The following is a 15999-nucleotide window of genomic DNA, read 5'->3' as shown; positions in this document are numbered from 1 at the left end:
AGGCTTTGTTACAAAGTGACTGTGCTAATAACTGAGGTGATTATTTCAGTATGGACAATATGTATTCCTTATACACATTCCTGAAACACTCACTCAAGCATTCACTTTCAAATTTATTATAAATTATCGTTCAGGTGTCTCAAAACTGCCCTTCCAGACATTATTCTGCAAAACGATATCTTTAGAACATAACGTTTATCGTTAACTTATAAAACGAAGAAGGTACAGAATTTGCTGTGCTCACAGCATTAAAAAACACACGTACGCACACTGATCAAACACGCGTGCGCGCAGAATACACCTACGGTTACGCGCATACCCCACAGAGCTGGAACGAGCGACAGAAGGTTCATTTCGAGGATTGAAAGACAGGTTTAGAGGAAACCCTATCCATCAAAGCGTCCCGGAGACGCGTTGCAAAAGGAGGAATGTTATTATAAAACAGAATCGTGATAACGGAGCCTAAACGCATTCTGCTCCTTTTGGGGTTTTTTTTTCCATTTGTTTTAACGTTCAATTAAATTAGTAGTAAATTAGTTTTAATTTTAATGTCAGTCCAAAAAGATTCCACGTCAAACGGATCTCCCTTCTCACAAGAATAAAACTATTTAATTCACTTAGTTATAAGCCATTCCTATTTTAAAAAAGGCATGGCGTGGAAGGTCGGGCTCGTGCTGCTTATGTGCTGGGGCTTCACCTCCAGCAAGCCCCACGAGGAACTACAGAGCTCCACAGAATCGCCACCTGCGGACCTGAACATGGTACCATTGGAAACTTTGGATTTCGGCTTCGTTCCGGAGGTGGGATACGAAACGCAGACCCTCTATGAGCCAGGAGCAATCGGAAGTCTTTTTCAGTTGGTTCATGCGTTTCTGTACATGGTTCAACCCAATCCTTTTCCAAAAGGTGAGTTCGGTGTTAACAGCGGTTTAAAAAAAAAGCATATCAGTGCAGCTCTTCTTTTCGCCGGAGTTTGGAGAAATGCATGGCGCAAGTGTAGGGATGCTATCAAAAAAACCTAATCAAGTCGATAACATTTAGAGGGCCCGTTTCGCACAGCACCGAGGTGCATATACATGGTTTCAGGTAAGCTCTTCACGGCACACTCCGTAGTCTGCCCATCCAAGGGTTAATTGCTGTTTAGAGGGGATCTAAGAAATACACGAGTCAGCAAAATAGGTAAAAATGAAACGTTTTACCAAAGACACGGTAAATCCTCAGCGTTGGGAGAATAGCTATGACTAAACCATACTAAGACGGCCATGCTTATATACAACTTTCTTGAGTCATAAGGTGGGCTTTTTCGCTCTGAGGTCTGGTTGCCTGCATATGCTTGTATAAGGCAGTTTTGGGGCAAGGGAGAACACTGTGTGTGCATGTGCATGCAGAGGAAAATAGGATTTCAGGGGTAAATCCCTGCTGCCTAATCGATTAGCCAATCTGCCTAATTAGGCTGTCCTCTCTGAGTCACCTGTCCAGTCATGTAATCTGATAATCTAAGTGCCATATGCTGCCAGATGCTTATTCCTTATGTATGCACCACCTGTATACAACCAATACAATACTGTATACAATCCATATGCACAAATACACTCTCATTCACTTTATTACAAGCACATACACTGTAGGTAAAACTTACAGGTGCATATTTGTGGGCTCTATATTCTGTCTGCTGCCTTGCACACTTTGGTTGAGCATCCTATAGCTCCTCTTTAGTGGTCACTTTCTTGCCACATGACCACGGCTGGCTGGCTGGACAGCTTTTGAACTGCATACTGAAAACCAAATTGCTGTGTTACCTGATGAACGTATACCAGTGCAACATCTAACCTCATTTTTGAGAATGGTCCCCACCCAAAGCATATCCAATCAGCAGTCTTCCCATGGATAGAAACGGACCACTAAAAAAGGAGGAACAGAGTGGAGAACAAAATGTGCATGGCAACAGTTAGGCTAGAGACTGTAGTAGTAAAGCATAGGTACAAGATGAGTGTTAATAATTAAGTGGATGGTGAAACACATGCAGTGTGTTACATAATCAGCAGTCATAAATCAACATTGCAAATGTATTCTCTAGCCACCAGTTGGTGTTAAACACATATAATGTGTTATTTCCTCATCACTGTCACAAATTAGACATTCTGAAAGCATCTGAAAAAAGTTATAGAACATTGCTTATTCTCTTTGGTAATTAAATAAAAACTGAACTCAGTACATCAGACAAATTTTGAGCAAATTACATGGTTGCTTATCAGATGGCAGCACAAACTTCATCTGTTTTTTAATGTTTTTCAATAAATCTTCATTAAAAAAACCTATTCATAACCACTACCCAGGCTCATTTACAGATGGTATGATTACTCTGGCTTTTCTCTCTCTTTTGGACCTTATTACTAAGTGCTTAGAATCTGAATGTTGTTTGTATGAGATGGAAACTTAGATTTTCACATTACACAGCATAATTAATAGTGACAAAATGAGATAAAACAGGGCACACTGAACAACCATGAATTACCCAGATAGCATAAGGGTAAAAGTAAAAGCGAGAATAAAATGGCTGTATTATTCCATAAACTGTAGGCATTTTAATTATTTAATTTACAGTGTGCCTTTACAGTTCTGAGCCAGTATGGTCACCAAGTGACATCAACACTGTGAAGCTTAAACTAGACTTTGTTCAAGATTCTTCTGATTGGGTCCACATACGTGTGCCGATACTTCATGGTTTAAGTACTTCAAATTCCCAGGACCACCATATACTACTGGGGCCTGAGGGCTCATACATGTCTTGTGCACCATGTAATTTTAGAATTTGAGCATTAAATGTCATTCCTGTTTTCCTGTTCCTGTGACCTGGGATGATGTGTTACATGGTTCGTTGCAGTATCATCTCTGTTCAGTGTCATACCAGTGTAACTAACTGAAAAGAATTTCCCCAGTACTACTACTAGTTACTACTACAACCAGACTTACCAGTTTTAGTGCAAAGCACTCAAGTTTTATTATTTTAATGAAACATCAAAAATATTCTGCAGGCTATACAGTAGACTATAGCTGAATTTATGTCATGAACTGTATTTATGGGGAGCATTTGCAGAGCTTTATTTCTTAGTCTGCGGCTGAATATCAAATTCCTCATCAGCTTGGAAAGGTCCAGTGAATGTGAGGCTGTAATAGAGTCTGAGAGCACCATCACCAGTTCACAAAAGAAAGCAGCTCAGTATGCACCATCTAGTGGATGACTACAATTACCTGTGAGTTCTGTATAGATATGCATTCATGAATACAATATGTGCATGCACGGATGTGCACACACACACACACACACACACACACACACACACACACACACACACACACACACACACACAAAGAGCATAAGTGGGCCAGAACTGAACGATTGTGGTGTAATTTTAGTGCCTTATTGTAATCTAGCAGTGATTTGTAGCTACATTTAAAACATGTAATTAAGACATTTCAATAGTTTCTCATTTCTCATTCATCAACACACTACACTGTGGAAGAAAGGGGAAAGCCAGAATAAGTGAAAGAAGGTAGAGGTAGGGAGAAAGAAGGAAAGAGAAAGATATTAAAATTACCTGAAAAGTGAGAAACACAAACAGAAGAAAACAAAGATGGCTTAATTACCCAATAGCAAACTCCCTTAAAGAGGATTAACCATATGCCCCTGTATACAGTCAACCCCACTAGGAACTCTGAAATTGTTCACTATTTAAAAGACGTTTACAGCAATGTTGGAATTCTGTTTTTACTGGAGAGCCTATAAACCCATGCTAAGTTAACTAGGTGGGGGACCTGTAGATTAAGCTATTGGTCTACGTGGACCACAAATTCATTTAAGGGCAGCAGTTGAAAATCCAGTTGCCTATATATTGACTTGCCTGTGTATTGCATGCTAGTATAATACAATGTTACAATATATAGTGTTTCTGCTTTGGTTCATTATGCATTTGCATAAACATTAAAACTATTTTTTTTTTTATATTGACCTAAACAAATTTTAATTTAATTCATATTCATAAACAAATTCAGTTGTAAATGGAATTTAATCCTGCAATAGAATTTATGATCAATTATTTTTATATGTTTTTTGAAATATTTTTTCTGTTTATTTACATTTTTATTACATTTTTATTGAATAGCTGGACAGTGACAGTAACTGACTGCGCTTTTGATAACGACATTATAATACAGCATTGTGTTTATTTACACAAAATTCATCTGACCAGTAAGGTCAAATTTATGTTTGTTTGTATATCTGTGTGTGTGTGTGTCCAACTGTCATAGCAAAAGGACGGGTGGAGAAAATCACACGTGTCTGTTTCACTTCCTAAATTCATGATCCTCAGCATTGCTCTGTATAACAATATGAGACAGATGTGAGCAACTGATTTCCTTTAATATTTCAGAACTAAGATACCTGCCCTCACTTGAAAAGACAAGTGAATAAATAGGCATCATCACATCAGATCTTTATGTTGTGTCCTGAAAAGGTGTCAGTGCAGACTGTTGTCTGCATACACTGAAGTTAAAAACAAACTTGCACACTTCTTCACCAAAGCATGTTAGCTTTGTGTTGTGCTGAAAAAATCCAGCAATCCTGCAATCCTGCCATTACTCCTAAGGTGTCCAGAGTTCACCCCAGACATGTGTGTGAATTAGTGTTTGTGTGTGTGATTACATCTCCCATTTAGGTTTAGCAAGCTTACAAGTATTTAAAATTGAACAAATCTATAGGTCACTGCTAGGTCCATAGGTCAATGAACTCCACCCCCCGCACAGTTACGAGTGCACTTGTGCAAGTGTGTGCGTGTTTAAGTCACACACGTACACACTGATTCCTGATCTCAGGCTGAATATAAGGACCACCTAATCCATCCAAGTAACAGGTAGCACTAAAAACACTGTTTAAAATACATGCTCAGTTGCACATGTATCATGACCTGCATAAGTAGACACAACATGACAAGCTACTAATCCATATGTAATGCCTGTCTTATTCTCAGTAAACGCTATTGTAACGGTGAGCGGTAAAGAGGCGGACGCAAGTGTGGAGAAGAGCGAGATTTATTAGGGGCAAATCCAGAGTCATAGTCAGAGTAGTCCAGGGTCATAGAGCCAATACAGAGAATCCGAGGATACATGATTAAACAAACACATGACGGCAAACAAGGGAAGCATGCTATAACAAAGACTAGGGAAAACTCAGGGATAAGGAACATGAAGGCTAGGATGCATGGAGTACAAACTTACGGATATACAGACAGGATTTCAAAAACATTCCCTAAACACATAAACGCACAGATTCAAATAAACACAAACACAATGAAGTAAACATTCAAATAAACAATGACCAGCCAATAACAAGGGCACAAGGCAGGGTTTAAATACATGAACTAAATGAGGGACAGGTGTGGAAAATCAAATGAGGGGCGGAGAAAACGAATGGCATGGAACTAAAATACACAAGACAGGGAAAACATAGAACACGGAAGCTGGGAGGGACTGATCATGATAGTACTGCACCCCAAAGCACCCAACACTGGGGCGCGCACAAACTGGAACCACTAAAACCAAAAATGAAACACAACTAGGACGAGACACCAAAAGGAACAGAACAGGCAAGACACAGGGCAGGGACAGGACCCTGATGAGACACAGGAGCAGAAAAGGGACAACAGGAACAGGCATTGGAACAGAAGCAGACACAGGGGCAGACACAATAACTGGGGCAACAGGAGAAGACTGAACAAGACAAGAACCAGGAGCAGAGGCGGGAATAGGCACAGGACCTGAAGGAACAGGAGCCACCAGAAAAGATGTAGCAACAGGAGCAGGAACAAAATGCACAACAGAAACAGACTGCGGATGACAAAAGTGCCGGGAGGGAGGACGAGGTGTACAAAAATGCAAAACAGACCAGGCCACGGACAAAGGGACAGGAACAAAAACTGACATGGAGACCAGAACGGACACATGGGTGGGCACAGGGACAGAAACAAAGGGAGACAGGAACCAGAATGGGCACAGAAACAGGCACAGGACAGAGAACACAACAGGAGCAAAAACAAAACCAGGCAACGGAGAAGGCAAAAACAACAGGGCAGTAGGAGCAGGGAACAATGGAGACACAGGAGGCCCACAGGGAACAGGAGACACAGGCTGAGGCAGGATAGGTAGGAACCCAGGGCAGAGGCAGCAGAAGACGGGTCTGGGCGGGATGCGCAGGGTACATAAAGCCTGTGAAACAGGAGGCAGTTCTGCAGACACGTAGGAGACAGGCAACATAGCAGTGTCAGCCTTTTGAGGCACAGAAGAGCTTTGAGGAGCAACCACTGGGACAGGCCAGACATGAGGCATGGGGACTTGTGGAGTGGCTTCTTCCAGTCCAGGAACAGGAACTGGCGGGTCCGGGGGTGCGGCCGCGGCATTCAGCGGCAGCACGTCCAGAGGCGTGGCTGCGGTATTCAGCAGTGGCGGGACCGGGGGGTCCGCGGTGATCAGCGGAGGCAGGTCTGACAAGTCCAGATGCTTGGCCACAGGAGCAGACCTGGTAACAGGACGAGCAGCATCTGCCATACTGGGAACTGGATCAGGACGGGCTGCGTCTCTCACGCTGGGAACTCGAACTGGATCAGGATGGGCGGCATCTCTCATTCCGGGAACTGGAACTGGATCAGGACGGGCGGCATCTCTCACGCCAGGAACAGCAACAGGCTGGGCGGCTTGCGGGATAGCCACAGGTACAGGTTGGGAGATCTTGGAGGAACACACAGACACAGAACCCCTGTCAGCGGCTCCCAAGGCTCATGTGAATGATAGGGAGCTCGCAGTTGCGCTTTAGTGCACATGGAATACATAGCCATGGATTGTCTGTGCATTCACTCCGCCTACTCACATCTTGTGCTGCAAGCCGCTTCCCCCTGCAGCGTCAGTCAAGATGGGTAGACTCTTGGAGCTTACCTGAGCTCTTGTCGTTATCAAAATACATGGGAACCTGTTTTTTCCGGGAACGACGAGAAGCCCATGTACCCGCAGCGCCAGGGGATTTGCTGTCTCTTGTTTGGTGATGCTGAGACGTAATGAACTTGGACTGTGTGGAAACAGCTGGAGTTTCGTCCCACCGGAACAACCACCTCCCAGAGTCTCGCTCTCTTGTTGCATCCTCGTAAGGATGTTCATTCTGTAACGGTGAGTGGTAAGGAGGCAGACGCAAGTGAGGAGAAGAGCGAGATTTATTAGGGGCAAATCCAGAGTCGTAGTCAAAGTAGTGCAGGGTCATAGAGTCAATACGAAGAGTCCGAGGATACATGATGAAACAAACACACGAGTAAAAGACGGCAAACAAGGGAAGCAGGCTATAACAAAGACTAGGGAAAACCCAGGGCTAAGAAACACGAAGGCTAGGCCATTATAATTCAAAATAAAGTTTATTTGTAAATGTATCAAATCAGAGGCTGATCCAATTTGTTTGAATTTTGTCATGGCAACCTGATGAGACAGTGGAGCTTGTCCTCCGGGACCTTCTCCAAGACCTGGAGCAGGGCATCAGTGAGCTCCTGATGCAGATCCACTGATGCAGAACGGCCCAGAGGCTCTCAATTGGATTCAGGTTTGGGGAATGTGAGGGACAGTCAATGGCTTCAATGCCTTTGTTTTCCAGGAACTATCTACACACTCTGGCTGCATGAGGCTGGGCACTGTCATCCACCAGGAGAAATTCAGGACCAACTTCACCAGCATAAGATCTGACAGTGGCTCTGACATCCCTATGAATAGGAGAGGTGAGGGTACCATTGGCTATCACATGGAGGTTTGTGACCATGAGAATAAACCTCCCCAGACTATCACTGTCCCACTACCAAACCGGTCATGCTGGAAGATGTTGCAAGCAGCATAACGTTTACCACAGTGTCTATCACATGACGGACCTGCTAATCTGGTGTTATCTGGTGAATGTCAGTCGAGCTGCTGAGCTGTGAGCAGAGGTCACTAGAGGACACTGAGCCCTCAAGCCATCTTCATGGAGTCTGACAGTTTGGTCATTTTGTAGGGCTCTGGCAATGCTCCTCCTGTTCTTGATGTTATACAGTGTTGATTATGTGTTCCCCTAAAACACAGCATCCTGAATGTATCCATCCTAAAACTAACTACACTTAAACCTGTGATCTGTTGGTTATGTCACAGTTTGTCAGCACAGAAATCAAGGGGCACTATACTGAAGCTGTCGGTCTGCCATCATTGTACATATGCGCTTAGTGCTATCAAACATATATTGTGGACAATATGGCAAAAATACTCCATCATGATAGGTAAAACAATGTATATAACATCAGGATACTCACCCAGTTCATATAAAATGATCACATAGCATAAACTGTATATATCTGCCTAGAACTGTCAAATATAGTCATAATAGGATATTTGTGACAGTACTAGCAATTGTAACATATATCCTTTCCTTACAATACTATTTTCACCTATGGTATCAGCATATTTAATGTCTGGGTTTTACTTTATAAAAATAAAACAATTTTCCCCCATATACTCAATTCATTAATTCAATCATGTGTAAGTAATAACTTGTGCACAACTTCAATTACAAGCTAATGCACAAGTCACAGATGAAGTCACAGATTCTCTCATTAGCTTGTGTTGATGCATTTATTTGTTTATTTATTTATTTATTTAATCCATGTGTTGTTCAACAATGCATGTCAGGAAACTTTTAAATAATGATAGCTTGAAAATGGAGATCACAGTAGATACAATTCATGGTGATTAATCTCTGTTCACTCCAAAAAGGGGACAGGTTATTTCCATTTGTCCAAGATAAAAACATGAGCTATTTTTTTTTTAATCAATATCTGGATGTTACATGGATAAGATTCAACTGTCCAAATGATAGGTTACTGTAAGCATCAAATGTTTAAGCAGCATTTCACAATATAATATATAATATATAATTTATTGTAGTTTTGGATGTTTAGTGGTTGAGTAGCTAGGTTTATATGCATACTAGCTTGTGGGAAAAAGCTGTTTCTTATCTTAGTTGTCTGAGAACGGAGATTCCTATAGCTTCTCCCAGAGGGCAGGAGGGAGAAAAGGCCATGGTTGGGATGTGTGGGATCTCTGCTGATGCTGAGACCTGTGCAGATGTTTATGTTATGCATCACTGTTTATGATAAATGTCTTTAATGGCAGGGAGCTTGGTACCGGTGCATGTTTGGTTGACTTAAGACGGTGTGTAAATATCTTGGTATGAGACTGTACACAAGTGATGTGGTTTGGTCACTGTGACATCTTTAGTTAAGTTACCCAGTTAAGTTATCCTGTTATACTGGAGAGAGTGGAAACTACTTATAATTATAACTATATGAACTATGATTCATTTAGTTATACCACAACAGTCACATTCACAACTGACCATGGACACAATCTCTATGTTCCAAAGTTGGGCAAAACTTGTTTCGGAGCACTCAGGAGGTAATCTGACTGAATGGCCCTTTCTTTTTTGTTACAGATTTCATTGTAAAGATTTTGCAACAAAACTTGAGAGGATTTAATCCAGCTGAGCTCCAAAAGGTAGGTGTGTGTGTGTGTGTGTGCGTGTGCGTGTGCGTGCGAGCATGTGCATGCATATGTGTTTTATTTTTGCTTGTACTAAAAAACTAATACATTACTAATATTACTGCATGTCTATATTCTTTCTTTTCTATGTTTTCAACGTTATGGCACAACAGCCTGAGAACATTGTTCTAACACTACAGGTAACAAAACCAGAGCGCCTTTTCCTGCAATCAATCTCACATTCACACCAGTTGTCTTACTCCTTCATCCTGCCATGATGCAAAAGTGCATCATGGTTTCTCTAGCATAAATTGGAGCACCCAGTGCTGTTGCTCTGATGTACAATACAATACGTATACAGGTGAAGTCACATTGCCCTCTCTGTGTGTCTCTCTCACACACACTTTCTCTTCTTCCTCTCCCCATCTCCTTCTCTCTTTCTCTCTCTTCCCTATCTCCCTCTCTCTCCATCTCTCTATCCTTTCCTTTATCTCTCTCCCTCTTCCTCTCTCTCTTCCCTGCAGGTGCTTTATTATGAGTTGGGCTTCCTTGTGCTGGTCATGCTCGGTGTGCTGTTTGTGCTGCTTATGCCACTGCTGGGCTGTTGCTTCTGCCTGTGCCGTTGCTGTGGGAACTGTGGCGGCGAGCTACACCAGCGGCACCGCAAGAATGCCGACTGCTGGCGGAGCTTCCATGCCACTTCACTTCTCCTCTCTTCCATCTTCATCGCGTAGGTTTGCGCCGCAGTTCATATTGCCGAAAGGTCTCCTGTTCCAGGATTAGGCAGAACGTGGGCGATTTATATTATGTGTGCAGGTGATATACACATGCTAACTCCTTGTTTTTTAAAGCTTGTGATTACATATTATTTTGGAAATCAAGCTGTCCTTAATAATCACTCTGCATTGTCTGTTACAGTAAGCACACTGTAAAACGAGTGAATGCTTAATTTAAGATGAATATGAACATCTTTATGGGGTGTGCATGTTGGAAGAAGCATCCATTCTATCCCCCAGTGATGAGCTTTGGTCTCATCAGTGTCTTTTTTACAAGGGAACAAGACAAGTGATTGTGTCTTATGAGTGAATCAGGGGTCAATGATTGGTTCATTCATCATTTCATCTAAGAAGTGTCCAAGCAACCTCCACAAATGTTTTTTTTTTTCCCAAGATTACAAGAACTGTCAAGGAAATCATTTCCAATGAGAAAGACCTTTCCTCCAACATGGAAAATGCGCACTCACTGGGTACTTTATTAGGTACACTTGTTCAACTGCTTGATAACACAAATATATAATCAGCCAGTCTCATGGCATCAACCCAATGCAATTAGGCATGTAGACATGGTCAAAATGACCAGCTGAAGTTCAAATTGAGCATCAGAATTGGGAAGAAAGGTGATTTAAGTGACTATGAATGTGGTTATTCATGTCAGACAGGCTCATGTGAGTAATTCAGAAACTGCTGATCTACTGAAATTTTCATGCACAACCATGGTTGTGGTTTACAGAGAATGGTTTGAAAAAGAGAAAATATCTAGTGAGCAGCAATTTTCTGGCTGAAAATACCATGTTGATGCCAGAGGTCAGAGAAGAATGGCAAGACTTGTTTGAGCTGACAGAACAGTAACACAACACGCAACGCACAGCACACAACCTTGAAGCAGATGGGCTAGAGCAGGAAAAGGCCACATCAGGTTCCACTCCTTTCAGCACAGGACTGGGAAATGAGGCTTCAATTCACATAGGCTCACCAGAATTTAATAACAGAAGACTGGATAAATGTTGCATGGTCTGATGAGTCTTGATTTCTTCTACAACATTCGAATGGTAGGGTCAGAATTTGTTGTAAGCAACGTGGTGGTGTAATGGCGTGGGAGATATTTTCTTGGAACATTTTGGACCCCTTAATACCAAATGAAAATCGTTTAAATGCTGCAGCCTTCCTGGGTATTGTTGTTGACCATGTCCATCCCTTTATGACCACCGTGTACCTGTCTTCTGATAACTACTTCCGGCAGGATAACTCTGTCACATCTCAGACTGGTTTCTTGAACATGACGATATGTTTAGTGTACTCAAAAGGCCGCTACAATCACCAGATCTCCATACAGTAGGTCACATTTGGGATGTGCAGACAACACATCTGCAGCAAAAGTGGGATGCTATAATGTCAATATGGTCTCTGTTTCCAGCACCTTGCTGAATCTATGCCACAAAGAATTAAGGCATTTCTAAAGGAAAAAGGGGGTCCGACCCAGAACTAGCAAGGTGCACATAATAAAGTGGCCAGTAAGTGTATGGTTCAAAACTGAAGTGTGAAGTTTCTCAGGTTTCTTCTTGCATCCCAAGCTGTGATTCAGAATTTGTGGGAACTGACATCTCCCAAACCCTTTTTTATAGTAAGTAGTTAGATTTCCAAAACACACACACAAGTACACAGTGTACATGAAATAATATTCTGACATTTGAGTTTTCCTGTTTATAGTTGGCATGACAGACAGTCCTGAAGGCATAAACACTCCAGCCCTCCCCAAATGGTGCTCCTGGTTTATAGCACTACACATCATCATCAAAGTATACCAGTTAATAGTACCACACATCATCATTAAAGCAGTTTCATAAAAGCAGGACAACTGAACAAATATGCTGTCCCTCTGTGTGTGTGTGTGTGTGTGTGTGTGTGTGTGTGTGTGTGTTAACAATCATTATGCTAAGTCAGTGCTAGAAAGAGAATGTAGGCCATGGTTGACTGGTGTATCTCTCTCTCTCTCTCTCTCTCTCTCTCTCTCTCTCTCTCTCTCTCTCTCTCTCTCTCAGTATTTCCACCTTATTCTTGCCTTATTCTTATACTTGCTTTATTCTGTACCTGCCTTTCTACCTCACTATCCAGCTCACTCTCTCTTTATGTAATAAACGCAATCTGTGCTACAGAAGTCTAGCCCTACACTCTAACCCTGCCTAAAGCATATATCGTACCATGACTGTTGTCTGAAACTGAGTTAAAGTTGCATTTAAGTTATGTAAGTTTGAGGAACTGGTGACCTCTCTGGTGGAGATGTGTAATTGCATGAAACATAAAGAAGAATATTTCCTAGTGTGGATCGTGTTCCATTGCGATCCATTTTCCTGAGTGGATTTAAATGATGATTATGAACGTATAACACATTGAAGGAGTATTCAAAAAGAACTCGATCAGAACTCTGTGATGGAAATGTTCTCCAAGGATGTGTGTGAATAACCACTGTTGTAATCACATCGTTGTCAACATAATGTTGAATTTACATTTGAGACCCTGCAAATGCAGATACATAATCTTCATCAAGAATTAGGTGAAAGATTAGCTCTAAGAGTAGCTGATCAGTATTCATTTACCTAGTATTGCCGTCATCACTGTTGTGAGCAGTTTAGCTAAGAGAAGTCATTATTCTATATATAGGATTGCCAAAACAGTATGTATAATAATTTGACTTGCTATTTTAATAGCAATTTTTGCTATTTTAATGCTAACTAGCAAACCACCAACATAACTTACCTGTTCTGCAATAAAAAAAAAGCCAACTCTGCACTCCAAAAAGCCAAGCCAGTGTTTATTCTGATCTCAGCTCAAGCTCTGTCACTCTCCATTTTTACAGTGATCACTCTCCTCAGTATTACTTTTCTTTGCTTTGACCATGGGTGAAGACAACTGGGTTTGTCATTGTCTCCATAATCAGTCATATCTCTCTCCTTCCATACACTAACTTTCAGCGCTGTACAGTTCAGAACACTGAGCCACATACCCACTAATGTTACAGGTAACCAGCCTTTCGAGCCAGGCCTTCTTTTTGAGCATGTACATGTGATGTTAATACGTAAAGACATCAAATGTGTTCCGTAAAATCTTGCCAAATTCAACCCGACAGCTCTGAGTTTTGAGTGAAAACTTCATATTTTGCAGGCTGCAGCTGAAGGACACTATATTTTAGCAGATATTTTTTTCCTCAGTAATGTGAAGTCTTTCAGGTTTAATGAAATTTTTTTTATAGCTTTCAAGACAGAAAGATGAAGAGATAAGAGATAAATGGATTTGTTTTTAGCTTATTTTTTCATTTATTACTTTAACAATGTCATGAATATACTGTAGTCTATACAGGTGCATTTTGGTAAATTTCTGAATACAAGATTCAAGATTTCAAGATTGTCATTCAACTATACATTCATAAAAAGAATACACAGCAGAAGGAAATTATGTTGCATTTGGTTTTAACATATGTTTTGGCTAAAACATATGAGCTAGATAAAAACAAGGAACTAATAAAATAGGAATTGTGAGAATAAATATAGAATAAAGTAAATTATAAGAATAAATAAGATCCTATGAAATCATAAGTATTGCTTATTGATTCAGTTGTGAACTATTCAGGATTCAATTATTTCAGATATTTCACATGTTCCACTGTATTCAAGTCTGATGCCAGTTGAGTAGAAGCTCTTTAGGAGCCTGGCAGTACTGCTTCGCAAGTATTTTTTGGCCAAGTCCTCAAAAGGTGGGTCCCAATCTTTCCTTTCACTGTCCTTTCACTGTTCTATTCTCCTAAGGGCTTTTCTGTCTAAGGTATTACATCCCTCAGATCACAGAGAAGTGTGTCTGGTGAAAACACTATATGGTTCCTCTATAGAAAGTGGTGAGAATTGATGTGTTCAGATATGCTCTTCTCAGCCACCGTAAGAAAAGCAGACTCCAGTGGGCTCTTGTAACAAGAGAGGAGGTGTGCAGAGACCAAGTCAGCTTATCAACAAGCATCCCACGGAACTTTGTTAGCTGGACAATCTCCACAGCAGTGCCATTGATAGTGGTTGAGGAATAAATTGGCCATTCCCTCCTGAGTTCTATCACCATCTCCTTAGTTTTTTTCAGCATTCAGGGCTTGATTGTTGTTTTTGCTCCTGTCCATGAAACGTTTCACCTCCTCTCTGTATGCCCTCAAATAACATGAACAGTCATTTGTCATTAGGGATAGAAGGGGGCTCAAGATACATCCCTGTGAAACACTCAGTGAAATGGTGGCTGATGTATTATTGCCTGCCTGCATGAATTGAGGTCTGTCTGTGAGAAGGTCCAGTATCCAGTTGCAGCAAGTTCAGTTTGCTGACTAGATGCTGAAGGATTATTGTATTGAATACTGAGCTGAAATCATCAAACAACAAACAACATCCATACACATGTATTCTTGTTCTCCAGATGTTCTGGGTTCAGGTGGAATATAGAGGATATTGCATCCTCAATGAAGCAATTTGGCTTGTAGACAAACTGCAGTGGGTCAAGTGAGGATGGTAGACCAGATGTAATATGATCCTTGATGTTCCTTTTGAAGCACTTATAATGGAAATGAAACTTCTGGGCAATAGTCTTTTAAACTGGTGACTGGTGCAGGATGGTACAATGGTTTGACTCAGATAAGTGTTGAACATGTCCGTATGAACAGGAGTCAGTGGGTCTGTACAATCCTTAAGCACACAGATTGGTATCATGTTTGGACCTGCAGCTTTCTGTGAGATGATTTCCCTCAGGGTCCAGTGTACATTAGCAGGGTCAAGACAGTACCAGGTCCTAATGGTGTGGAGTTGTCTTTCATTGCTGGTGTATCATTTCTTGCGTTCAATAGAGCCTAAACCTCAGTGATCATCCACAGTGGTTTGCCTAGACCATGATGTTCTTAGTGACACAGACATCATCCATACATTTGTAAATGTAGCCCCCTACAGTATTGGGGCAGCCTCAATAAAAACAGACTGTAGTCCTTCTGTTTTCAATAATAGAGATTTTGGAGCAATCCCAAGAACATGATTTTCTTCCCCCCTTTTGTGTGTGTCTGTGTGTGTGTGTGTGTGTGTCTGTGTGTGTGTGTGTGTCTGTGTGTGTGTGTGTGTGTGTGTGTGTGTGTGTGTGTGTGTGTATGTGCATGTATGTGTACAAATAAATGTGTGTGTATATGTGTGGACTTGCTGCAGTGAGGTGACATTGATAGCCCTGAATGTGTCCTCAGAGTAATTCCCTTTTTTATTTACTCTGCCCTCTATCCCTGTGTTTTCTGTTTTTTTCTTGGCTGGATAGTGCTGACAGCAGCTCCTCAGACCACAATGTGCCATTGTGAAGCCTAGACAGTCAAAAGTCTTGTCTGCATGGTGTATCTGAGTGTGTGGTGCATGCGTCTTTCACTATTTATGGACTTCCGACACACAGAGGGAGTTAAACAGGGAGTTTTTACTGTCTTTGCTACTCTGTAGACATCTGCTGTGAGTTGTTATATGTTCTGGACATGTGAGTTAGACATTTTGAAATAGTTCTCCCATGTGCATATTTCCCTTCACTTCCCACTTCCATATTCATGTTCATGCCTAAAATCTTTATTTTTATGTGCTTAAGA

The 15999-nt window shown here is 41.4% G+C and overlaps 1 protein-coding gene across 10 annotated transcripts in view; it reads left to right on the top strand.

Moving 5' to 3' along the window:
* Positions 1 to 340: 340 nt before the first annotated feature.
* Positions 341 to 15999, top strand: part of prom1b (prominin 1 b) — a 31463-nt gene continuing 15804 nt past the window's right edge. For 5 of the 10 annotated variants that reach the window (XM_081714366.1, XM_081714365.1, XM_081714364.1 and 2 more), the window contains exons 1-4: positions 341 to 906; positions 9545 to 9606; positions 9765 to 9791; positions 10116 to 10321. In XM_081714366.1, the coding sequence (XP_081570492.1) occupies positions 651 to 906; positions 9545 to 9606; positions 9765 to 9791; positions 10116 to 10321 (551 nt within the window). In that variant the 5' untranslated portion in view covers positions 341 to 650. The remainder of the gene's footprint in view (positions 907 to 9544; positions 9607 to 9764; positions 9792 to 10115; positions 10322 to 15999) is intronic. The other 5 variants (XM_081714371.1, XM_081714370.1, XM_081714367.1 and 2 more) reach the window with 1 other exon arrangement.

Source organism: Electrophorus electricus, chromosome 5, assembly GCF_041902795.1.
Source record: "Electrophorus electricus isolate QZ-2024a chromosome 5, ASM4190279v1, whole genome shotgun sequence".
Lineage (NCBI taxonomy): Eukaryota > Metazoa > Chordata > Actinopteri > Gymnotiformes > Gymnotidae > Electrophorus > Electrophorus electricus.
Note: the sequence above shows the minus strand (reverse complement) of the source record. Positions and strands in the feature narration are given on the sequence as shown.